General features: G+C 42.6%; 1 protein-coding gene across 4 annotated transcripts in view; it reads right to left on the reverse strand.

Annotated features, from left to right (window-relative positions):
- The window catches only part of usp34 (ubiquitin specific peptidase 34), a 59,935-nt gene that overhangs the window by 15,649 nt on the left and 20,776 nt on the right, over positions 1–23,510 (reverse strand). The window contains exons 8-57 of one of the 4 annotated variants that reach the window (XM_030728665.1): positions 23,130–23,191; positions 22,906–22,987; positions 22,702–22,794; positions 22,176–22,301; positions 21,931–22,060; positions 19,686–19,816; positions 18,387–19,105; positions 17,701–17,915; positions 16,200–16,318; positions 15,969–16,096; positions 15,582–15,671; positions 15,314–15,409; positions 13,750–13,832; positions 13,133–13,287; positions 12,710–12,823; positions 12,485–12,584; positions 12,125–12,287; positions 11,892–12,018; positions 11,306–11,456; positions 11,059–11,159; positions 10,650–10,865; positions 10,002–10,127; positions 9,762–9,884; positions 9,211–9,294; positions 9,028–9,114; positions 8,674–8,874; positions 8,507–8,589; positions 8,366–8,406; positions 8,058–8,182; positions 6,843–6,995; positions 6,381–6,485; positions 6,160–6,215; positions 5,662–5,966; positions 4,924–5,087; positions 4,776–4,841; positions 4,502–4,648; positions 4,052–4,108; positions 3,725–3,802; positions 2,439–2,533; positions 2,176–2,348; positions 1,934–2,084; positions 1,775–1,853; positions 1,642–1,695; positions 1,456–1,551; positions 1,312–1,376; positions 1,141–1,216; positions 623–670; positions 455–520; positions 272–352; positions 89–174 (exon numbers count right to left, since the gene is read on the reverse strand). In XM_030728665.1, the coding sequence (XP_030584525.1) occupies positions 89–174; positions 272–352; positions 455–520; positions 623–670; positions 1,141–1,216; positions 1,312–1,376; positions 1,456–1,551; positions 1,642–1,695; positions 1,775–1,853; positions 1,934–2,084; positions 2,176–2,348; positions 2,439–2,533; positions 3,725–3,802; positions 4,052–4,108; positions 4,502–4,648; positions 4,776–4,841; positions 4,924–5,087; positions 5,662–5,966; positions 6,160–6,215; positions 6,381–6,485; positions 6,843–6,995; positions 8,058–8,182; positions 8,366–8,406; positions 8,507–8,589; positions 8,674–8,874; positions 9,028–9,114; positions 9,211–9,294; positions 9,762–9,884; positions 10,002–10,127; positions 10,650–10,865; positions 11,059–11,159; positions 11,306–11,456; positions 11,892–12,018; positions 12,125–12,287; positions 12,485–12,584; positions 12,710–12,823; positions 13,133–13,287; positions 13,750–13,832; positions 15,314–15,409; positions 15,582–15,671; positions 15,969–16,096; positions 16,200–16,318; positions 17,701–17,915; positions 18,387–19,105; positions 19,686–19,816; positions 21,931–22,060; positions 22,176–22,301; positions 22,702–22,794; positions 22,906–22,987; positions 23,130–23,191 (6,272 nt within the window). Of the gene's footprint in view, positions 1–88; positions 175–271; positions 353–454; positions 521–622; positions 671–1,140; positions 1,217–1,311; positions 1,377–1,455; positions 1,552–1,641; positions 1,696–1,774; positions 1,854–1,933; positions 2,085–2,175; positions 2,349–2,438; positions 2,534–3,724; positions 3,803–4,051; positions 4,109–4,501; positions 4,649–4,775; positions 4,842–4,923; positions 5,088–5,661; positions 5,967–6,159; positions 6,255–6,380; positions 6,486–6,842; positions 6,996–8,057; positions 8,183–8,365; positions 8,407–8,506; positions 8,590–8,673; positions 8,875–9,027; positions 9,115–9,210; positions 9,295–9,761; positions 9,885–10,001; positions 10,128–10,649; positions 10,866–11,058; positions 11,160–11,305; positions 11,457–11,891; positions 12,019–12,124; positions 12,288–12,484; positions 12,603–12,709; positions 12,824–13,132; positions 13,288–13,749; positions 13,833–15,313; positions 15,410–15,581; positions 15,672–15,968; positions 16,097–16,199; positions 16,319–17,700; positions 17,916–18,386; positions 19,106–19,685; positions 19,817–21,930; positions 22,061–22,175; positions 22,302–22,701; positions 22,795–22,905; positions 22,988–23,129; positions 23,192–23,510 lie in introns of all 4 variants that reach the window. The other 3 variants (XM_030728655.1, XM_030728636.1, XM_030728646.1) reach the window with 3 other exon arrangements.

The raw sequence follows: 23,510 nt of genomic DNA on the forward strand, positions 1-23,510 counted from the left end.
ACCAGAGTACTGTCAGACTTTAAGACTGCTAATCTTTGAGAAACTGTTTTGTTCACGGTAACCAGTCTCACAGCCACGTGTGACATACCCGTCCTCCATGCCAGGCTGTAAGTAGAGATGAGCATGAACTGGCCGCAGCCTCTGGATAACATGAATACACAACCTCTGGAACATCTGGAAGACAAAGACACGTTTAAATTAGACGACAATTTAAAGAGAAACTTTTATTGGCAACACATTAGAAACGATCAGGTCAGTAAGAAGAACTGACCTGTCTGACAATCTGATTGGGACACTTAATGAGGATCTGCATCGGCCACCAGTTGTCATCGGCCATCCGATCTAAAAACCACTGAAACAGAGGGGGGAAAAAAAAGTGTGTGTAAAAAGTTTCTTTACAGTCTCCGTTCACTTTTTTGTAAGCAACAGAATGAAAAAGGTTTAAAGCTTAAACCTCGCACGCGGCCTGGCTGTTGTTGAACTGTTTGGTCAGGAGTTCAATCCACTGCAGCATGGTGGGCTGGAGGTAACAGAGCAGAAAGTGCACACAGTCTATCAGTGAGTTCATTTTTTCTCTCATCTGTCCAAACTAAAGGCAGCAGTACGAAACAGGGCTCATTACCTTCTCCTTGGAGTGAATGAAAGTCTCAAGGACAAATGACGTGCTGAGCTGCAGGTGGAAGAAAACAGAACAAGTATGATTTCTTTAAACTAATAATCTGCTCCAAACCTGTGAACCCTCAGAAATGTGTTCGTGTATGGTGGTAGAAATACTTTTTCAGATGGACAGCAGTTAAAAATACATTAAATTAATACTTTAGTAAGTAAAGGATGCAGAAACTTTTACCCACTTTTACCTTCTAGATTTGACTGCAGCCAGCTTATACTTTTTGCTTTCATCCAAAACCCAAAGATATTCCAACTAGCTAGAATATGTTTGGGTTTTTTTTGTTTGTTTGGCTTTAAAAATGTAAGTTTTTTGATTTTAAAAAGTAGCAGAATTACTGTCTTCTCTCAAAAATCCAGGCTTCAAATCAGTTAAAGACTCCCCTCCCTCTTTCTTCAATAAACATAATTATGTCAACTGTGAAAAAATATCTTAAAAATCAAAACTAATGCTTAACCTGCACTATTTCTCACCTTGGCAGTCATGAGGGAGACAGCTTTAGGGTCTGGCAGGGTGCTGGGGATGCTGCTGCAGAGCTGCCACATGAAGCTGACAAACACACAATGATGAGTTGTGCCAATGAGTGAAACAGTGATTAAAAAGGCTAACTGAAGGGGACTGCAAATAAAAACATTTCTACTCACCCAAAGTAAGTGTGCTCAAATATGTTTTTATCCTGCAGAAACTGCATGTTGTCATGCCAAATCCACTGAAAGAGACACAGAGGAGGATATTTAATGGAGATTCATACAGAACAATGCAAATACATAAAGGAACACAAGCAGTACCTCAAGCAGATCAGGAGAGACATCAAAACTAAAGTCCTTTCCGTTGTCGTCCTCGAGTTCCACTCTCTTGTAGAAGAGCATGTAGGCACTGTGTGTCTGCAAGTTTGATCGTCATTTCAACATTAGCTTCTGGATCCATCATGGAGGATAAAAACTACAAAACCGTCTAGAAACTGAAAACCTCACCTTCTCAAAGGAGAAGTCCATAAACTTATCAGTGACAGAGTCGTAGGTTTTAGTCTAAAAGATAAAGTGAATGAAATTAGAGGTGACACATGGAATTAAGTGGCGGTGGTTATCTTGTGACTCCGGCTCGTACCGTCATCTCTCCACCGAAGCATTCAGAGGCCAGTTGGGCCGAGTCAAAGGGTTTCACCTCAGCGTCATTGAACAGGTACCTGGAGGATATTACACACAAACCTTTGAAATTCTGTGACTGTCACTGACTCATTAACTCTTATTATGCGTCTGCCCTCACCACTTGTTGTTCTTGTAGGCATGGGGGTTGACGATGTCCCGGATGAAGCTGTAGTAATGGCCGCCGTCTGCTGTGCCCGTGTGCACGGTGACACCAATGAGATCGTACTCATAGCTCTCTGTGACCTTTGCTTCTCCCTCCTCTCGAAAACCTAAAGCACATGGAAGGCAGCACTCCAAGACTTGATTTCAATTATCAATACACAAATGTAGGATTGCTGCTGTGAGTGAACAGAAACACACCCTCTTTGCGCTCTCCTTTGCCCATGAGGAAATCTTCGGTGTAAGGCGTCATGTCGAGACGCAGGGGGAAGGAGAAATGGGTGTTGACCTTCTCCTTCATCATGGTCACCATGTTAAAGGTGTATCTCATTGTGTTGAAGCTCAGGATGCGAGGCAGCTTCTTAAAGCAGGCTCTGTGTAAGGAAAGACAATGAGACATGGTGAGACACTGTGGTGAGACAGGGGTATTATATTTTTATTTAAGGGTTTTAAATCATTCTAACCTTTTCTCTGCGCGGACCTTCTTGCCACACTGCGAGCAGGTGTACATGTTATCACCCTCCAGAGTGTCCTTGATGGTCACCTCATCCAGAGACTCCTGAAGAAAGACAACAAGAGCACAAAGACTTCAAAGGAGGAAATGTTTTCTCCCACCTCAGTTGGCAAAGGACTATATATAAAAAGATGCATGTGACATCACCCATTGTTGAGGAAAAATCATGTTGACGCTGAGCATTCTGAATATGAAACTGAGGAAAACTGAACTGCACTGTATCAGAAAAGGGTAGCAACATGTCAGTCATACACTGCTCTATTGTTCTTTTTGACTCTAATGAGAACCATCATTTACAAGATGTCTGTATATCCAGACTTCTTTTTGAAACCACAGTCACCATCCCTGCAGACAACTGAAAAGGATGCAGGTTTAAGGTACACTGTACTGCTACAAGTATTCACTCATCCATCCAAATCATTGAGTTCAGGTGTATAAACCAAGCACCCAGGCATTCAGACTGCTTCTACAAACATTTGTGACAGAATGGGTCGCTCTCAGGAGCTCAGTGAATTCCAGCGTGGTACCCTGTCAGGATGCCACCTGTGCAACTAGTCAGTCATGAAATTTCATCACTACTAAATATTCCACAGTCAGCTGTTAGTGGGATTATAACAAAGTGGAAGAGAGTGGGAACAACAGAACTCCTGTTTTTCAGGAGTTGACAAAAGACAAAAAATAAAATGTGAAAAATTTGAAAGCGTATGGAAACTTGATGAATGCACTATACAAACAAAAATGGCTAGTGTGTTTTCTTCATGAAAAAAAAAAGTGAACTCAGACTCATGATACAAATCATCTACTCTTCTGATTTTTGTAGCAGCATTAGCTAATAATACTGTTTTAGGGACAGAAACTCTGCAAGGGCACAGCAACAATGTTTAGAGAAAACTTTAGTTTTGTAGTTCAGTTTCAAAACATTCTTTATTCATCTGGATGCATTTGGATCCATATCATGACTTTATAATTAGCTTTGCTGAACTAAAGCAAAGTATTTGTCAGTTATGAGCAGCCTGAGTACCCACAGACCATCCTCCATCACCAACAACCAAAAACTTCAACCAAGTCTGCTGGAGTGAAGAAAATCATTTTAATCTTTGATGATGGAGCTTCATGATTTGTGAATTACTGCTGAACTCCACTGCTGAAGTTAAGAACGCCACAATAGATAAAATAGTGTGCTCTGCTACCTGAAACGACTGAATCTGATCATGACACCAAGAATCAGATACTCACATAGATGTTCTTCATATCTGCCACCTGACATCTGACTGTATAGAACTCCTCTGCAGTCTGACTGACATGGTCACAGTCCTGCAGGAGACACACAACACACCTCCAGCTTAGATTCTGGAAACCTTCATTCATCTACTGTAACCTCTGTAGCTTTTAAGGCATTTTTTTTTTAAATTAAAAAAGAAAATTCAAAGATAGGAGTTGTACTCTGAGCTTCATGGTTCTCAAAATAGTCAAATTTTGAAGGACGGAGGGGAAAAGAAAAACCAAACACATTTTTTCTTTAGTTTAATATTCTTCATTTCAAATCATAATTCCCACACTCACCAGAGACACCACATTGTTGGTGATGACACCTCCAAACAGAGTCTTCACTGTGTTTTTCTGTGAAAGTAGATACATAAGACGCATTTAGCTTATTAATCCAGCTGAATCATATTCCCACTTTGACATCTCTTTGCTGAACTGTTGAAATTGTAACCATTGTTGTAGTTATCATTTGTACAATTCAGTTGCTTCATACAACATCTTATTTGGATTTTTTTTTTTTTTTTTTTTTTTAAATATAAATGATGCAGTCTTTGATAAGGGCAGAGCTTCAGAGATAAATACAGATTATTGCCATTTCCTGAATGGTAGAGATGACTACTAACGATTTTATGAACATCAGTGATAAGTGAGTCATGCTATAATCAGGAAATAAGTGGTTGAATCCTCCAAAGCACTAAATATATAATTTGTGTGTATAATGATGTGTGTGTAAAGGTGTGTGGTTACCAGCTCCTGGGACATCTCCTCTATCTTTGTGATGAGGTCAGTGAAGAACTCCGTCATGTCTTTCTGCTCGCCAGTGTTAAGAGGCTGTTTGTCCATTGTGTAGGTTTTGCAAAATGGCCTGGGGTTGTATGCTTTTCTCTCACTCTCCTGCACACACAGATTCATCCAGCTCAAACAGTTTCCTTAACAAAAAACACCCTTTTGGTGACTGTAGATTTAAACAAATCCAAAGCAGGGGAGGACTAGACAGAGAGGAATGAAAAGTCCAACTCACCATGAGATATGTGAACATCTTCTGCAGCTCCAGCAGTGTGGTCTTGTGTTTGATATCTTCAGCGTACTGCACACAGACACAAAGGATTAGAACACACACGCTGGCTGAAATTTTGATGTTATTATAATTCCTTCTTTCAGATTCTGACCTTGGCAGTGAAGACAGCCTGGCGAGCCTCGGGGATCATGTAGAGCTGCTGGATAGTAGAGGCCAGATAGCATGTTGCTCCCAGGTTGGTCAGACCAACGAAGCGGCACTCGGCCCGGACATCATCATGGGGCCAGTAGTCCCACTTGTATGGAGCATGAGAGCCTGGAGGGAAACCATTAAAAGGAAGTTTGATGACTCTGTAACACTCGTCTTTTGATCGCGGGAGTTAAATTGTTCAAACTTGTGGTTGCATTATTGGGCTGCACAGCTGAGATACATTATGTTCTATATTCACAACACATTCCTCACTGGACAAACACTGAATCTAAAACTTGCACAAAATTACTCTTTCCCACATACTTATTGTCTGACAGACTATTTCAGCTCATCTTAGCACTTTTTACACATTCACAACAAATGAGATTGTCCCAGTCTCCTCAGCATTAGTCCCAATTGTGGGTCAATGTCTTCTAGAAGATGACTGGATTCACTGTAGCAAATCTCAAATTGAGTCAGATCATTATCCCAGAGGACTACTGACACAGAGTGTAGATTGCATTTGAGTTTTCTACACAAATTATCAGCTGAACATTTATCAGGCAAAAACATTACCAAATGAACTGGATGGACATTTTTCTTGGCTATAAAGAGGACAAATTAATGCTGAAGAAAAATGACCTTCAGAAAGATGCCTTCTCCCAAATAAGAAAAGTAATCAAAAAGTGAAGCTCCTCACCCTGCATGTGCTGAGACATGACCCAGTTATGGAGCAGCCGATAGTTTTCCACCGAGCCCTTCACCGTCTCCACCAGCAGATCGTAGGCGGCAGCCCTCGCAGCGTGGGATTTGCACTTGGGCTGAGCGCGGTCAACAAGACTGGGGAGGAGGAAGAGGAGGTTGTAGACGTCTCGCAGAAACTCCTGCCCCTCGCGGGAGAACTTGAAGGGAGGTTTGTGTTTGAGGACGCTGGTGGCGAGACGCAGGAGGCCGGTCAGACCGTCATCCTCAATTGTCCCATCCTGTTGGTCCAAGATCTCACGGCTGGGAGAGAAAGAGCTGGAGTTAAAGGTTACTGCAAAACAGTATCAGCTGTAGAAAAACTAAAAGCCACTACCGTAAGTAATAGCTTCAGCATGAGCATTAAAAAAAAAAAAAAAAAAAAAAAAAAAAAAAAAAAAAAAACCATCCTTTAAATCTCTGTATATCATAAATATTCAGTTTGTGACACTCAGACCTCCTGATGCAGTCGGCGAGGTGTCGGGCGAGAGCATCCAGGTCCAGCAGGGTGGTCTGCATCGAGCCAGCCAGCGACAGAGAGGGAGAGACCTTCTGTGAGTTCAAACAGATCAATACTAGCAGCAGTCCAATACAAAAATCAGAACATTACTACAAACTCAAATCTCAACATGACTACAGGTGGGTATGAGCAACAGCACTGAGGTTTGATATTCCCACCTGGCTGGCATCTTTAACGTGGATGTTATCGATGAGTTTGCAGAGCAGCCAGAAGTATTCCTTACAGCCCGTCCTTAACAGAGGCTCCTCTTCATAGTCCTCAACCTGCAAATGCACATTCACACTCTGCTTAGTAACTTCCTAATTAAACGTTAATCAATCAGCTATTACAAGTCACTGCCATTCAGCTCCAATAGAGGCGTCAGTCATAATGTCATCTAATAGGTGAAGCAAGTGCTGACTTTGTCCCAGTGTCTTTAGCGTTAATCCAATGTGAGGGTCACTATTTTGTAGAAACAAACTGGATTCAATGTAGCAAAGCTCAAACGGAGTCAAATCATTATCTCTGAGGACGACTGACACAATGTCACTTGCAGACAGGTTTTTGCTCCCTGCATAATGAGCACTTGTCTTCTAAGAGCTTGAGCTGCGTGTTTTACTCTGTGCGTGTGAGAGACCTACCCTCAGTGGTTTGAGGGCCTGTGCGTCAGGCAGGAACTTGAGCAGCGTGGAGGCGGCGAGCAGCAGGAAGGATCTATTGATGGACTCTCCGCCCTCCAAACCCGACAGAGACAGCTTGTAGAGACCGTTACATGCCTCGTGTCTCACTGCCGGCTAAACACAAAGAGGAGGGAAAAAAAACATGTTTCAATAAAATGAAAATGATGAACATATCAAACATGCCGATTTCATGATTCATGTCTGATCCACAGTTAAAATTTCCCACTTGTCTTTTTATAAAGGTAGGTCAGAGATTTGAGTTATTTTAAGGTTCTTGCCTGCAGTCTACTGCAAAGCTCTGCTCTTTTCAGGAAAGAATTCATGGAAGTCCGAACATGTAAAAATGTGAGGACTCAACTGCTTGCAACAAACTTTAAAGTGCTGCAGTCCTACAATGTGGTGTCTATAGAGGATTAAAGTAGTGCTGATACTTTGAGTATCGCACTGACTGAGCTGTCATATAAAATTAGTTATAAAGAAAACCCGTGTTTTATCAGAGAAGTGTGCCCCCTTTAGGCTGTTAGAGTAATTACACAAACACTATGGAACTGAGCTGTGACTTTAACCAACTTAGATGTGAATAATTTTTCGAGTTGATGTGAATCAAGGATTTTTTTGTAAGGATCCTTTACCACTGCAGGATAAGACAAATTTCAGCATTTTGTAAATTTCAAACTGAACCAAAAAAGAAAGAAAGGAAAACATAAGGCAATATCAGACTAATCCAGATCAACTTCCAGATGCAGGGAAACCTTTCACACATGGTTTGGAGGGAATATTTTGACTTGCTCTTGTTTAGACTGTAATTCTTCCTCTGAATGCACAAATTATTTTTCATGTGGAGCATCAGAAACTTTCTGGGTTTATCCGCTGCATAACATCACATTTAAAACTAATGCACTGAAATTCACCTGCTGCTGACAGATGTAATCAGTACTGTACAAACTCATTGGGCTTTGAATGCTTCCACAGTTCTTATAAGTAGAAACACTCCAGCTGTAAGAACTGAGTTCTTGTATAAGGATGAATAATTTTAACAATCACGGTCTTAGTAAAATACTTTGGAGAACAACCCATCTATCACATCACAAGGGAAAACAACACCTACAAAATGAGTCATCAAAACATTATGAAAATGTTGTTCTTTTTATGAGACTGGGTGAATTTCAGACTCACCTCAGGAATCAGCAGGGTGAGCTTCTTCAGCCAGTCATGGAGGTGGTCGCTGTCAGCCAGACTGGACTTCACTGTAGACGAGCAGTGAGCCCAGCTCACCAGCAGCCACATGGAGTAATGAGTCACTGCGGGAAAAAACATTACTGTCACACTCCACATATGAACAGTGACTGATTGTTTTCTTCTTCTTCTCAGACAGCTTGTTTTACAGTATGTTATTAAAGAGAGTTCATCCACTGAGTTTCTGCATGTTTATCTTCTTTCAACACTTTTACCAACATCATTGTCTGAAAATATAAAATTCTCACCTTCGTGCCGAGACCTGTGGTCAGACTGAGCCTTCAGAACTCTGCAAAAAAAAAACCAAAACAAAACATGTCAATTATCCTTTCCTATATTTAGTCATTTAAAAGTCAAGAAAATAATCTCTGAGCCCTTGTACTGCAAACCTGTGTGCAAGGTTGTCATAGGTGTAGGCCACGTTGATCAGTCGCTGGATCAGGTTGGTTCCTTGAACGAGGCTGAGGAACACCTGTGAACCAACAGACAGGATGACCAACGCTGCCCGTGGGCGGTTTCTGCTGCACAGCCTTACAACAGTCAGCTGGATACTTACTTCTGTCAGTCGAGGGATGTGCAGGCCTTTGCCGTGATCTACGGTGGATTTGCGTGATTTGCCTGGCCACGCCCGTTTACGCTGGCTGTCAGAGAGGCCCGACCAGGAGAAGACATCATGGTAGGCTAGGTCCAGGTCAGCAGGGTCTACAGCAAACTGGCAAATCAGCTTCAGCAGGCAGGCCAGACAGTCCAGCAGCCACTATAGATGAGGAGGACAGTCAACGATATGCCCTTACTGAGGCATTGTTCTCTCCAATAATATGCTCACAAAATATGTCTATTATAAATTGAAAATACATAAATTGACCAAAAAGAAACTTCTTGCCCCCCATTTTTTTTGTGTCTGTCTCACCACAGTCCAGGATTCCTGATCTTTGGGTTCGAGGATCCCTGAATTGAAAATTTCCAAGAGGAGCTGCAAACCTCCAGATGAAACAAACTGAAGGAGGAGAGAAAAACAAATGAAATCCAGCCTTGACAGGAACTTTCACTGCTTTTGGTTTCCGTGCTAGCTCAGATTAGTGTCGTACTGTACCTTACAGCTCCAGGTATTCTTGCTGTTTTCTATCTGATCCTCACTGGAATCGTCCGAGTCTGGATACAGGTCACTGTAGCTGCCCTGGGAACAAACACGTACATGCACGCACACACAAACACACAAAACAAGAACTGAGTAAAATATTCCTGTGATGGCCAAAAGGAACTAGGCCCATATACAGCTCAGTATATGGTCCTCAGAAAATATTCTCTTGTACACAACTTTGATTTTACATTTAAATATTTGTTATTAAGAGCTCTAGTCTCAAATATAAAAAAATAAGCTTAATTAAAATCCATCACTGTAAATTGTGCTATTATTTAGTTTGTTCTAAATCAACTGATATCCCTGTGCTTCACATTTGCAGGTTCTGCACTTACAGCGGACTGAGCGATAGCAACAAATTTAACAATTTCAATAACTGACTGAGATCCCGAAAGCAATCTTTTCTGCTTATTCTTTAAAAAAAAAAAAAGAAAAAGAAAAAGAAAACTAGACAAACTGAAGAAAAAGACAAAAACAGATCCTGTCGATCATTTCTCTCTTACTGTTGACTCTCTGTGGATGCGTCGGTTGGGTTTCCCCAGAGCCTCAATGATCTCTAGAGCGTACAGCAGCTTGTGGGGACTTTTAATCCTCAGCAGCTCTTTCCAACACAAACCATCACCGCTCTATGGACACATGTACAAATTAAAAAAAAAAAAAAAAAAATTAACACAACTGCAATTATTCCATCTTTTCCAGATCCAGAAACAACATAATGAAGAGGACTTAACACGATGACTGACCGCGTCATCCGAGATGTTCTGGAAGGCCTGCAACATTTTGGGGCAGGTAGGAAGAAGCATGAGCAGCTCCCAAACCCGACGAGACAAATTCTCTGCATGAAGGTGAAGCTCCTCACATCGTGCGCTCTGGGTTAACAGGGGAAAAAAAACAAACAAACTTCAGTTAGAACAGGTGTTCCTGGTGACTAATTTACTAGCTGTTTAAAACAGGACACTAGTCAACTAGACTTAATACAAATGAAAGAGAAAATAGCCCAAACTGAGCCTAATGGACAAAGTTAAGAACGGTCTCTATAAACATTATCTGTGCGAGCAGAAGCAGCTTTTTTCCGTACAGCATAACCAAATTCTGTGCAGAATTTGGTTATGCGTTGTTCCAGTCAAGTGCTTTTATAATGGATTTGGGACAAAGTGGGTAAATATTCCTAAAAGGTGTGTGTGTTTGTTTGGTTGCACTTGCGGATGATGAGCACTGCTGTTGCAAACGTACCTTAAGGTACACCATCTTTTCTGTGCGTTTCAATGACATCACCACTCAAAACTGGGTTTCGATTCATTCCTGCTCTACAGCAGCCTTTGCATCATTACATGTAATATTTCAGTTGTTTTGTACATCCCGTGTACAGTTCTTCCATGACTAACACCCACCTCTGGGCTCTCCTGAACCTTCTCTGTGTTTGGGCTGGGCGGTTTGAAGCAAGCCAGCATCTCCAGCAGGTCGAAGAGCGTGGTGAGGTGTGGCTCCTGGAGGAGCAGCAGCATAGGAATGTGCTCCTTCTGAGGAGGTGGAAGGCAGGAGGCAGGCAGCTGGATGCCCTCCCCCTTCCTCTCCCTCCGCGGAGCTCCCAGAGAGACGAACACCATCTGGGATTAGACAGGAAGACATGGCTCATAAAAATCATCTGCACCATGTAACTCTGATCAAAGGTAGTTTCTACATAATCTGTTGCCACTCACATGATTAAACAACAAAGTTAAAAGATGTGACTTGAATTGAAGTGAACTCTGTCCTGCTGTTAACTCTCGTATAGAGAAAAGAGAGAAACCAGACTGTTACCTGCATGTCTTTAAAGCCCAGCTCATGCAGCGTCTTCTCATCATAGTCTGTAGTAAGTTCGTGGCCAGAAGAGATCATCCTGACTGGTCCCATCAAACCACCTGCAGGACACAGGACAGATTTCACTAACAGGCTCACAGACACTTTTAAAATATGGGAGGACCAACTGACAGTGTGGCACTGATGCCATGGTGTTTGTCTGTGGACAAACAAAAGCAAGGGAGAAAGTTCTGAAGATGGCGCTGACCTGGGAAGTCTCCTGGCTGCCGGCCGCTCTGGCCAAATTCCTGCAGCTGAGCCTGCTGGTTCATCTGCTCCTTCTGCAGGTTCTCGTACCAGTGGGTCACCTCAGCTCGCAGGTCAGCTACTTGGTCACTGGGATACATCTCAATGGTCATCTGCAAAAATATAAATGAGTGAAACCAAACTTCTGACTTGCACTGTTATTAGTGTGTGGCTCTTACATACAAGCAAACACACAGAGCATTCGACACATTCAGGAAACATCTGTAAATTGTAGCCACGACTTTCAAAAGTGTCGGCGTTCGCTGAGTGAAATTACCGTAATAACCACATGTTGGCTGTGAAGCGTAATTTCTCGGCTTTCACAAACCATTTGGATTTTTCCAATGGGACAAACCGTAATTACAGTAATGCAAATGTGTCGGTGGTGACACACTCGGGTTAAGTCAAACAATTCAACAACTATTATTTATACAGAACAACCCCACGCCCCCACCTTCAATAATGTCAGACAGTTTACCATTCAATGTTCAGCCTAATTTAGGCCACTGCTAAGTTCAGTTCTGTGATGTCGCATGTTAATGTGTCACCTTGTCAGGCAGACCGGCAGGCTGGCAGACGATCCTGAGAGGTAGAGACTGTTTGTCACTCAAAGCCTTGAGGTGGCTGCTGATTCCCGTCCCCTCGATCTGCCACTGCCGCAGGTGGTAAGCAAACCTGTCACAGACCAGAGACAAAAAGAGTGGGGTGGTGTAGTTCTGTTTTTGTACAAACTGATTTTGACCACAGAGTTTTAGCACGTTAACATTTCAGGTGTGTGTACCTGCGTCGGAAGGCCTCCAGGTGTGTTTTGAGCATGAGCAGCCCCCTCTCAATGCTGGTCAGACTCGAGTGAGCGTCCTTCTCCAGGTTGGCAGAAGCCATCAGGAGGCTCTCCATACACTTCCTGATGAACTCCTGTTCCTTCTCCAGCCCTGTCTTACCAGCTGGAGACACAAAAAAGTAGATTTTTTTTTTTTTTTCTTTTAACTTACACTCAGATGATGAAGATTTAGCAATCTTTTAAAGTCTTTCTGTGCTTATGCGAGTGGAAAAAAAAACAATACTGCCAACTTAAATGTAACTTTTTCTGGAAAATATCAAAGTATGTGACTTCTTCACAGCTCAGAGTGTAAAAACCAACCGTTGATGTAGTAGGAGTTGATGTACTGGATGGCAGCGCGGCTGATGTCAGCAGACTGAGCTCTCAGGGCAATCCCCCACAGCTGATCCATCCCACACAGCTGGCGACACACACATTCCTAAATTAAGCATCTACTCAAATCTGACTGAAGACAACATAATTGCTGACGAACACCACATCCTTTTGTTTCTGAGACACTGAGCAGAAAGTGAAGCGTCTCTGTACCTCACAGCTGGAGGCATTGTCCAGCGCAGTGGTAGCAAGCCGGGCCAGGTTACAGAGGTGCTGAAAGAGGTTGAGTCCCGTCATGCTGATAGTCTCTGGTTTCAGCTGCGGCATCTGGAGATGCAGTGTGACGTTAACAAACAAACTAATCATCAACACATGGCTGCTGCTCATCTGAAGGTGCCCAGGGGATCGTGAGTGTTTTTCCACTCCAGCTGAGTTTAAACAATCGAATCAATGTATGAAAAACAATTTGATAAATTCTGTTCCTGATCTTTTTTGAACAGCCCAGATTCCTAACAGCGTGCATTTCAATGAAGTTCTTCCACATATGATTGCCAATTCCGTTTCACATTCACACGAACCATTTGGAATTAAAGCCAGCTGAGCTGCACAGAAAACTGTCCACTGTCATGTCAGTACCTTCTCCAGGAAGAGATGCTTGTAGGTCTCCATGCCCATAGCATGCTGGTCCTTGCTGCGGACCTGGTTGAGGAACCAGTGCAGAGCATCATCGTAGCATTCAGCATCCTCCACCAGGCAGTGCCACAGGATGTCCACCTGCTCCAGACTTAGTCCTGAAACATGAAGATAATTACAAATGGGAGTTTAGTCCAATCCAACACAGACCCCCCCCCCATCCCATCTCTCAACTTCTGAAGAAGTTCTCTGGCTTTAATTATCTGCTGCTGTTTCATTTCCACACATGGAGGTTAGAACATTACAAAAAGAGTTTTGGGAGGGGGTGGTAAAGAGATTTTTACAGCCTACTGCAGAAGTGACCACAAGAAACATGAACTGGTGAAAATCTGCAACAAGGCTACTTGACCAAGCAGACCAGTCCCACATCCAAGTTTTTAAACTTTCAGAGAACGCCTCTGCTGAGCAGGGATTTTTATTTAGAGGGGTAAAATGATTCACCAGGAAGTTAATTTAGCCCCTGATCCCTAATGCGGAAACACAATAAGTCCTTCAAAAACATCCTAGTTCATGGGGAATATTACTGAAGTAGCAAAATGGTAAATGAAGCTTAATCTTACTGAAGTGGTCTGGAGATCCCAGTGTGGAAAAGACACAGGTGAGGAACTGCAGACGGACCTGGACCTCTGCACTGTGGCTGTACCTGCAACACCACACAGAAGAGGCATACTGTCAGGAACATAGACTATTTCTAAAAAACACAAAACACACAATGAAGGTAAAAAGTTGGTGCCATTCCTGTGTGTGATTTATTTATTTAAGATAAAAAAAATAAAAATTAAAAAAAATTAAGGAGGTGGGGCCAGTTTGCCTTTAAAAAACAAACAAACAACAACAAAAAACTAAATAAACTTAAAGCAAGAAGACAGAGCAACGCAGAGTACATTAAACAAAGACATGTTATAATATTACAGGAGTGTGAGCACAGATACAAGAGCTGGACACCAGGTATTAGCAATACACTGAGCAGATCAAAGGGTGCAGAGGCCCCCGCCTGCTTTCTTAGACGTGTTTACACCAACAAACACAATCCTTGAGATGAGGAATGAATAATTTAAAAGAATATTGGCTCCAGTCATGGGCACTCCAGAAATACCCCACTAGTGGGCAATTATTCAGTGTGATTAAAGGTTAAAGCAGACTTCAAAGACCAAGGGCTGCAAACGAGGCCATTAAACGTAGCAATTACATGAAGAGGCGTTGAGTAGGTTCTGTGGAGATTAGTGAAACGAATTTGCTGGTGGGAAGGATTGAGAGAGGAATCCTTTATGTTTCCCCAAACGCCATGCCAACAACATTTCAGGACAATGCCATAATCAGATCCAATTTAAGGGGCAATTCAAACAGGACTTGCTTAGATCTCAGATCTGCCTCAACAAGGGACCAGGACACAGATATTGGGCTTAAAACAGAACACTAATGCTCTGAGAACAAATACTCAGGAATGAAGTTTAAAATTAGGTACAGAGAGCTCACTGTCAGCACGATTTCCCTAAGTAGGTACTTACTTTAGTGTCGAATTCTGCCTAAACGTGGTAAAAATTTGTTTTATTTTTAACTAAAATCTGACAGCACTTTTTTCTTCTTTTGTCTTCCACTTGCCCAAAAATTTTAAGGCGACACTGCACACAGTGCCAAGATATACCAAGTTTCCAGCTAATGGCTCTTTAGGAATTACCTTGTTGGTGCAAAAGTACTATTTTATTCCTGTCAAACTATCACCTTTGGCATTTTTTTGCAGATTCAACTAAAGAAATGAAAGTTTATGCTTGAATAATTCACAGGTCAGTGTTCAGTGGTTTAACAACAACAACAAAAAAAAAATAAATAAATAAAAAAAAATAAATAAAAAAAAGAACTCCTCTAAAAATGGGACTGGACAGAAAATGAGTGAAAAAAGCAGCCAGTGTCCAAAGATAACTTTGAAAGACCTTCAGAAAGACTGGAGAACTATTTCTCAACACCACTTAAAAAAAAAAAATACAAGTCTGTCCTGTATGTCTGTTTGGAAAGTAAAATATATAGAAATAAGGAGTGGATCAAAACTTTCACACAGTACTCAATGGATGTCTCGTAGTGATGTAGAACTTTGAAGTGTCAGAGGAACAGGGTTGGCAGACTCACAGTGCAAACTTGTGCCGGTGCTCTCGGACCTCTTGGATGTAGTGCTGCAGGTTGTCAAAGAACAGCTTCATCATGTGTAGCTCTTTCTCAGCCCACCTGACAGAACCAACAACCACATCAGTGCAAGGCTCACAAAGCCAAACACTTCACTTAACACAGATCTACACTATTCAGAAGGACTAAAATGTGTTGATGAAACGTGTGGTTGTATTTAGGATTGCCTTAGAGTTCCACTTGAGCGTCACTTGAAAGAGGTGGTGTAACTTACATGGTGATCCAGTGAGTGTCATAGCTGGAGCCAAACTGCTGAAAAGTGCCGAAAAGTTTAGGGAGTAGACGCAAGGAAACCACAACAGACCTGAGGGAGGAGAAGAAGAGAGTCTAATTTCCCCAAACAAAAAGATAAACAACAACAACAAAAAAGAAAAAAGTGGTTTTATGACCACTGTGTTCTCAGTGCACCTTTGTATGAGGGCACTGCAAGGACAGGTACCTAGCAATTATTCATTTTCAGTATATGCAGCTCTTATTTTTTACAGTTCAGTTTCATTAAGATCCAAGTTCTAAATATCATGAGCTTGTTTTATATGTGCATTTATGCAACAATTTAAGAAAAAAAAAAAAAGATTGGAGCTCCAAAATGGGTCATTCTTACCGGTGATGGGCTAAGTTGTCAAGGCAGCCCTCGATGAAGCGCATTCGGATCTGCCTGTCAGTGAACCAGCAGACCAGCGAACACAGAAGCTTCTCAGCTTCATTAATCAGACCTTCAGACAGATGAATCTAAAGCAAATTATAAAATGCATTTAGACAATCCAACCGAAGCTTCAGGAAGTTAAAGCACCATCTACAATGAAAAGTTGGAGAAGTATAATTAAAGTTATACCGCATCTTCATCTTGCACAAGGTCCCACAGCAGCGTGTTGCCCTTCTTACAAACATTATCTAAGTTGATGTCGGTCACAGCGTGGCTGCTAGAGTACTGATGTTTATGAACAGCTGGACCTGAGGAGACAAGAGCATTCACAAAATTAGCTTCACTCATGCTGGTAAGTGGATTTCTATACGCACCGGGCAACTGTTAGCTACCGGAACAGATTGCTACCATCACAGTCAGCTAGCAGGCACGGCTCAACTATTAGCACTAGCAAGCAGCTGTTCAGTACTGAGGAGAACATGATTTAAAAATTTTTTTAAAAAAGTGTTCCTTACATTTTTTTTTTGAGCAGTGTATACATCAATCAGGCATAACATTATGACCACTGACCAGTGAAGTGAATCACACTGATCATCTCTTCATCGTGGCACCTGTTAGTGGGTGGGATCAGGGAGCAAGTGAAAATTTTGTCCTCAAAGTTGATGTGTTAGAAGCAGGAAAATGGACAAGCTTAAGGATTTGCTTGAGTCTGACAAGGACCAAACTGTGATGGCTACACAACTGAGTCAGAGCACCTCCAAAACTGCAGCTCTTGTGGGGAGTTCCCGGTCTGCAGTGGTCAGTATCCATCAAAAGTGGCACAAGGAGGGAACAGTGGTGGCCAGCGCTCACTGATACACACGGGGAGTGAAGGCTGGTCCGTGCGGTCCAATCCAACAGATGAGCTACTGTAGTTTAAATTGCCGAAAAAGTTGATGCTGGTTCTGACAGAACGGGCTGCATAGTCGTATTCCAATAAGGGTCCCCATGCTGACCCCTGTCCATGCCAACACCACCAATTATGGGCACACAACCTAGTCTGGTGACTCACATTTTCTTTTACATCACATGGATGGCCGGTGCAGGTGCATCGCTTACCTGGGGAACACCTGGCAACAAGATGCTCTATGGAAAAAGGCACGCTGGTGAGGCAGTGTGATGCTTTGGGCAATGTTCTGCTGGGAAACCTTTGGTCCTGCCATCCATGTAGAAGTTACTTTGACACATACCACCTACCTAAGCATTGTTGCAGACCATGTGCAGCCTTTTGCAAAAATGGTATTCCCCGATGGCTGTGGCCTCTTTCAACAGGATAATGCACCCTGACACAAAGTGAAAATACTTCAGGAATGGTTTGAGGAGGACAACAACGTGTTTGAGGTGTTGACTTGGCCCTCAAATTCCCCAGATCTCAATCCAATCGAGCATCTGTGGGATGTGCTGGAGAAACAAGTTTGATCCATGGAGGCCCCACCTCACAGCTTACAGGACCTTAAAGGATCTGTTGCTAACATCTTGGTGCAGATACCACAGCACACCTTCAGGGGTCTAATGGAGTTCATGCCTTGAATATGTCAGCAGCAAAAGGGAGACCAACATAATATAAGGCAGGTGGTGGCAGGTAATATTATGCCTGATCAGTGTATATGCCAATAACTGTAAATTGTCCTAGATCCTGAGTGTGGCTCACCTTGCACCAGGTGTTCATGGTAGATGGAGGCCAAGTTGGGAAGGTGCTGCTGGAGGTGAGAGCTGAGCTCAGCATGGGAGTTTATCTGGACTAGTTCCTCTTCACAGCCCGACTCCTCCCCATCAAAATCAGCCATGTTCTTCTCTGACTTGGCGCTGACCTGAGAGCTGCTGCAGCTAACATCATCAGCACTCAGCATATCCTCCACCATGGGCCTGAGGGAGGAAATTGGGGTGTATACGACAAGGAGAGGAGATGCAACTTAAAACATATATATACACACACACACACCCCACCATTTTTCCCTACAGAGAGAGTACTGGTTCAGATGTTAGATGACATAATTTTAGACACATTTGCAACATAATCACTGGAGTCAAGAAAACATTTGCCATCTAAAAGCAGTGGCTTAAATTATTCAATATCTCTTGGACATACACAGTTCCCAGAGGGTAAAATCCTAATAAATTTGGCCTGTCAAAATTATATCACATGTACTACCATCTATGTCTACATATAAATATACAGTACATAAGACACAGAATACCATGAATTTTCCTGTTTCTTGTTGCTTTAATTTATGGAGAGACTTGCTCTTACATCATCTTTAGGCTCAAAATATGTGCTCTGCAGACAGCATAACGCCCTTTGTTAGCCATTCATGAACATCAGAGTAGCAGTTTTACCCTTCATGATGGTGGTGGTGATGATGATGATGATGGTGGTGGTGGTGGTGGTGCTGAGGGCCAATGAAACGGCGGCAGTTGAAGAGCTCACTGCTCATTGCCTCTCCAAGGAAGTCCCCGGGTCGTGGGAGACAAGGAGGCTCTTGAGGCCCCTGGACCATCTGAGAGGGGCTGATGTCTGGCGGCTGCTGCTGGGGCTCCGTCCCATCAGGCCGAGCAGATGAAGATGCTGAACAAGCGTCCAGCATTCTCATGCGGCTCTCTAAAGACGCTGTTGCCGCTGTAACCATAACAGTAGAAGTTTCTGGGTTGAAGGGGAGAACCTTGGATTTGGCTCCTCCCCCTGAGCCACTTGGCCCTGCCCCCTCACCAAGAGCCTCCCCAGCTTTCCTTTTCCTTGACTCAGTCTGCTCCCGGGGCTCCTTTTGTTGCCCACCTTCAGCAGCTGACCGGTTCCCCTCATCTTCATCCTCTTCATCGTCGTCGTCATCCTCCTCCTCATCCTCCTCTTCATCATCCTCCTCCTCCTCCTTTAAGGCCTCACTGTCTGCCATGTCATCAGAGTGCAGCTCACTGCCTGGGCTCCCAGCTGACTGGCTGGCACGGCTAGAGGCGGCTTCGTTGCTGGAAGCCTCGCTGCGTCCGCTGCTACTGCCTGGTCCACTGCTGCCTTCCTCCACACTGTTAGCGGTCTCATCTGAGCTGCCCTGCATCGACTCCTGAGGAAACAGCAGTCACATCTCTTTTCACATGCTGGTGCATTTCATGTTAATGTCCTGGCTGTAATTAGACATTATGGAAAGGGAGTAGACCATAGAGGATACTATGTGTGAGCTACATGTGATAGAGGATATTATGTGTAGCTCAAAGGAAAAGCACTTTTCTGACCTTACTTGTCCAGCCATTTTATTAAAAATATTTTCCATATCTGCTACTCAAAACAATTCCCCTTTGCCAAGCGTGCATGTCTCTGTGGGAGCTCATCTGTCTATGTCAAGTGTTTTAAGCATCTCTATGTTTGGCCAACAAAGCAGAATCTAGAAAACTGCAGACATGACTATGCAATGTACAGGGCTCCTAAACACCTATAAGGTAAAATCATTTTATAACTTATCCGCACAAAACAACAACATCACAACTTTTTCGCAGACACTGGGGGTAACTTGGGGTTCAGTAACTTTGACATGCCGGCTGGAGGAGTAAGGCATCGATCCACCAACCTTCCAATTGGTAGATGACCCGCTCTACCACCTGAGCCTATTTTCTTAGTTTTTCTGGTCACTATATGTGTGTATATACCTCTGTGTCAGACAGCCTTTGCTGGTTCCTCTTGCTGCCAGTCATTATCTGGTCATCCATTTCCATGTCGCTGCCCCCACTGTGTTGAGTGTCACTGTTGTCACTGCTGTCCGGACTGGCAGCCGGTGAACCTGAAACCAGACGAGACAAAAAAAAAACAAAAAAAAAAAACTGAGCACCATCTAAAACCCTGACCCCATTCAAAAAGAAAAGAAAACATTAACTTATCAAGAGACTGAAAGTGGAGCTGACCTTTAAGTCTAATCAATATTCAGTAAAAACATTAACTTCAAGGTTTCTGATAATCCTTACTAGTTAAAGTCAGAATTAAACAGTAGATATACAAATGACTTGCAACTGAGGATTATTAAGTTGTAAATATCTGAGATTCACATTGCAGATATCTGCATCTTAACCGTAGATACACTATATATATATTGTCAGCAGGTGCTGAGGCGCACACTGCGCCAACTTTCTGCAGAGTCAGTCGCTACAGACCTCCAAACTTCATGTGGCCTTCAGATTAGCTCAAGAACAGTGTGCAGAGAGCTTCATGGAACGGGTTTCCATGGCCGAGCAGCTGCATCCAAGCCTTACATCACCAAACAATGCAAAGCGTCAGATGCAGTGGAGTAAAACACACCACTACTGGACTCTAGAGCAGTGGAGACGTGCTCTCTGGAGTGATGAATCACACTTCTCCATCTGGCAATCTGATAAATGAGTCTGGGTTTGGTGGTTGACAGGAGAACCATACTTGACTGACTGCATTGTGCTGAGTGTAAAGTTTGTTGTGGGGTTGTTTTTCAGGAGCTGGGCTCGGTCTCTTAGTTCCAGTGAGAGGAATTCTTAATGCTTCAGCATACCAAGACATTTTGGATAATTTGATGCTCTCAACTTTGTGGGAACAGTTTGGGGATGGCCCCTTCCTGTTCCAACATGAACCGTCAGTCAACAAGCATGTGAAGATTGATGGAAGCATCTATAGCATGAATTTGAAGATCCTAGGTGAGGTTGTTTCAGTTATGCCATTCACAAGATTTTCAGAAAACTTGACCTCTGACCTTTAGGTTGCGGAGATTCGAACATGTTCGAGATTTTTAGTAGATGCGTCTATGGTGTGAATTTGAACATTCCAGGTTACTTCGTTCTCAAGCTATGGCCAACGTTAAGTTTTTGTGGAACAGACCGAGGCCAAGGGTATGGCTCCATTTTTTTTTTTTTTTTTCTTCTTCTTCGAACCAGCTGACCCTGAACCATCCCTTAGTCACGCTGCAAACGACCTAGGCTGCTGGGGGGGTTCCCATGATGCACTGAGTGTTTCTTTTTTATTCACCTCTTTTCACTCTGCATTTAATCATAATCTTATTATTAATCTGTCTCTCTTCCACAGCATGTCTTTTGTCCTGTCTCTCTCCCCTCAACCCCAACCGGTCTCAGTAGATGACCCCCCCTCCCTGAGCCTGGTTCTGCTGGAGGTTTCTTCCTGTTAAAAGGGAGTTTTTCCTTCCCACTGTCACCAAGTACTTGCTCATAGGGGGTCGTTTTGATTGTTGGGTTTTCCCTGTAATTATTGTAGGGTCTTTACCTTAAAATATAAAGTGCCTTCAGGTGACTGTTGTGATTTGGTGCTATATAAATAAAACTGTATTATGGATTAAGAATCGTGTTTCACTCAAGTTCATATGCATGTGAAGGCAGACGAGCAAATATTTTTGGCAATGTAGAATATCTGTAATGAGAAACTGCATACACATGGCCAAAGTGATGTCAGCTGTCTCAGAAAAGGCACTGTCAAACATGGATATCAGCAACATATATGCAACCTAGTAAATAAACAAAAAGTCCTTCACTGCTAAAATGGCTTCAGTGCAATTAACACATTTTAAAGCTGCAAAAACTAGCCAGTTGGTTAACCTAACAGGTGCAACTATTTTGATAAGCATATAATAATTTGAGTCACTTTGAGATTGAAGGACAAAGCATGTTTCTTGCTTTTCTTTGGATTAAGTGACAGGAAAGTGAAAAGTGAAGAAAATCTGCAGTTTTGGGGGGAATTTTTATTCTAGAATAATTAATTTGACAAATTTCCAATCCCACACACAACTCTTCTAATGTAAAAATGTGCCACCTTTCATACTAACGCTCAGACACATGCGGTCTCAGTAATTTTATCAGATTTCACCAAGCTGCCCCAGAGCCTCAGAAAATATTATGCAACTGTTTTTACAGGCTTCATACTGACCTTTCTTGTTCCCCATGGGAATGTTGGTATTAAGCAGGGAGGCAAAGGAGCTTTGTTTGGAGAGCTGGGCCTTTGCTGCCAGAGCGTTATTCCACAGAGCCTTAATCAGCATAGAGGCCAAGTACAGTGTCTGTGGGGGGAAGAGAAGGAAAAACAGAAGCAATTCATCATAGGGACATCACACAAACACTTTTAAAGACAACACTGATGAAGTTCACAGTGCCTCACTTTCAGGCTATTTGTACCTGCTCAGTGTGGGCGCTCGGATGCAGGCCTGATACCAGGTTGAGGACATGGCGGAGAGGCACAGGATCCAGGTTTTTGATGAGAGAAGGGAAAAGGTCGTGGATGTAGCGGCTACAATGTTTTAACTAAAATAAAAAAAAAACAAAAACAGTTATTTTTAATGGAACACATCAACTCATAAGAAAGCACTGAAAGGGAAAATGTTGATTCACATGTAGTGGTTACATGATTTCAGGATAGTACAGTTTCTATAACCATGCAAATCATACAAATTTGAACAGTTCATTCAAAATTAAATGATGCAGCTCAGTGCTTCTGACACAGACAAATTTACAAACATAGAGGGAAATATAATAACTTTAAATGAATCAAGCCACTCAGTACTGCTAAATTTTTGGGTGAGTGTGTCTAAACCTTTGCCTGGTAGTGTAATTTAGCACCTATCACAGAGTAAGACTGATGTTTAAGACTGCTGGCTGCTCCGTGTTGGAGAGGAATAAAGCCGTTCTGTGTCTCTTGTCTTACCTGAGCTGCAGCCCAGATACAGTCTATGTGCTGTGTGCTGAGTCGGCCTTCTGCAGCCAAGAAGTTTAGGATCACTTGGCACTGTTTAATGATCTTCAAAAACACAGACACACACATACTTACTTAAATGTGCAAAAAAAAAAATGCATAATGACCCCCAGAACTTTGCTGACAGCTTTCATGAATGGATCAAAAAGGTCTCACCTCAATGTGCAAATTGGGTCCAAATATGTGCTCCACTACATTGTTGTGGATCAGCCAGTCAGCTAATTCCTTTGCTATGGACCTGAAAATAATAAAGCAGAATCACAGTACGCTGTGACACAGAACATTTTTTTTTGTTTTGTTTTTATTTTTTTCTCCAAACAGGTGTAAAATAGCAGAGTATCCTTCCTGTGCACAGGCATCTCTTATTATCAGTAACTTACGTTTCTGTGTCGGACACCAGGGACTCGTTGTTGCACACGTCATTGAAGGTGTGGAGCTGATTCTGAAGAAGCACAGATGAACATGCTCAACAATAAGTGAAGGAATGATGCATTTTGCCTCTTTGTGCAAATTAATTTCCACAAATCTAGCAAAGAAACTGGCTCATAAGTGCCATCTTAACAGCTACTGACTCTTGGCTGTAATTATCAGTGTCCTTGGGATCATCAAAGAGCAGCAGCATTTTAAGACATACCCCCCTTTTTCAGAAACAACAACAACAACAACAACAACACTGGCCTACAGTGATTACAGTGGCCAATGGTGAAGTTCATGTATAAGGAAACACAATTTCACCTAACTGCTGCTCAAAATTTAGAGTT

The sequence above is a fragment of the Archocentrus centrarchus genome, chromosome 1 (assembly GCF_007364275.1).
Source record: "Archocentrus centrarchus isolate MPI-CPG fArcCen1 chromosome 1, fArcCen1, whole genome shotgun sequence".
Taxonomy (NCBI): Eukaryota; Metazoa; Chordata; class Actinopteri; order Cichliformes; family Cichlidae; genus Archocentrus; species Archocentrus centrarchus.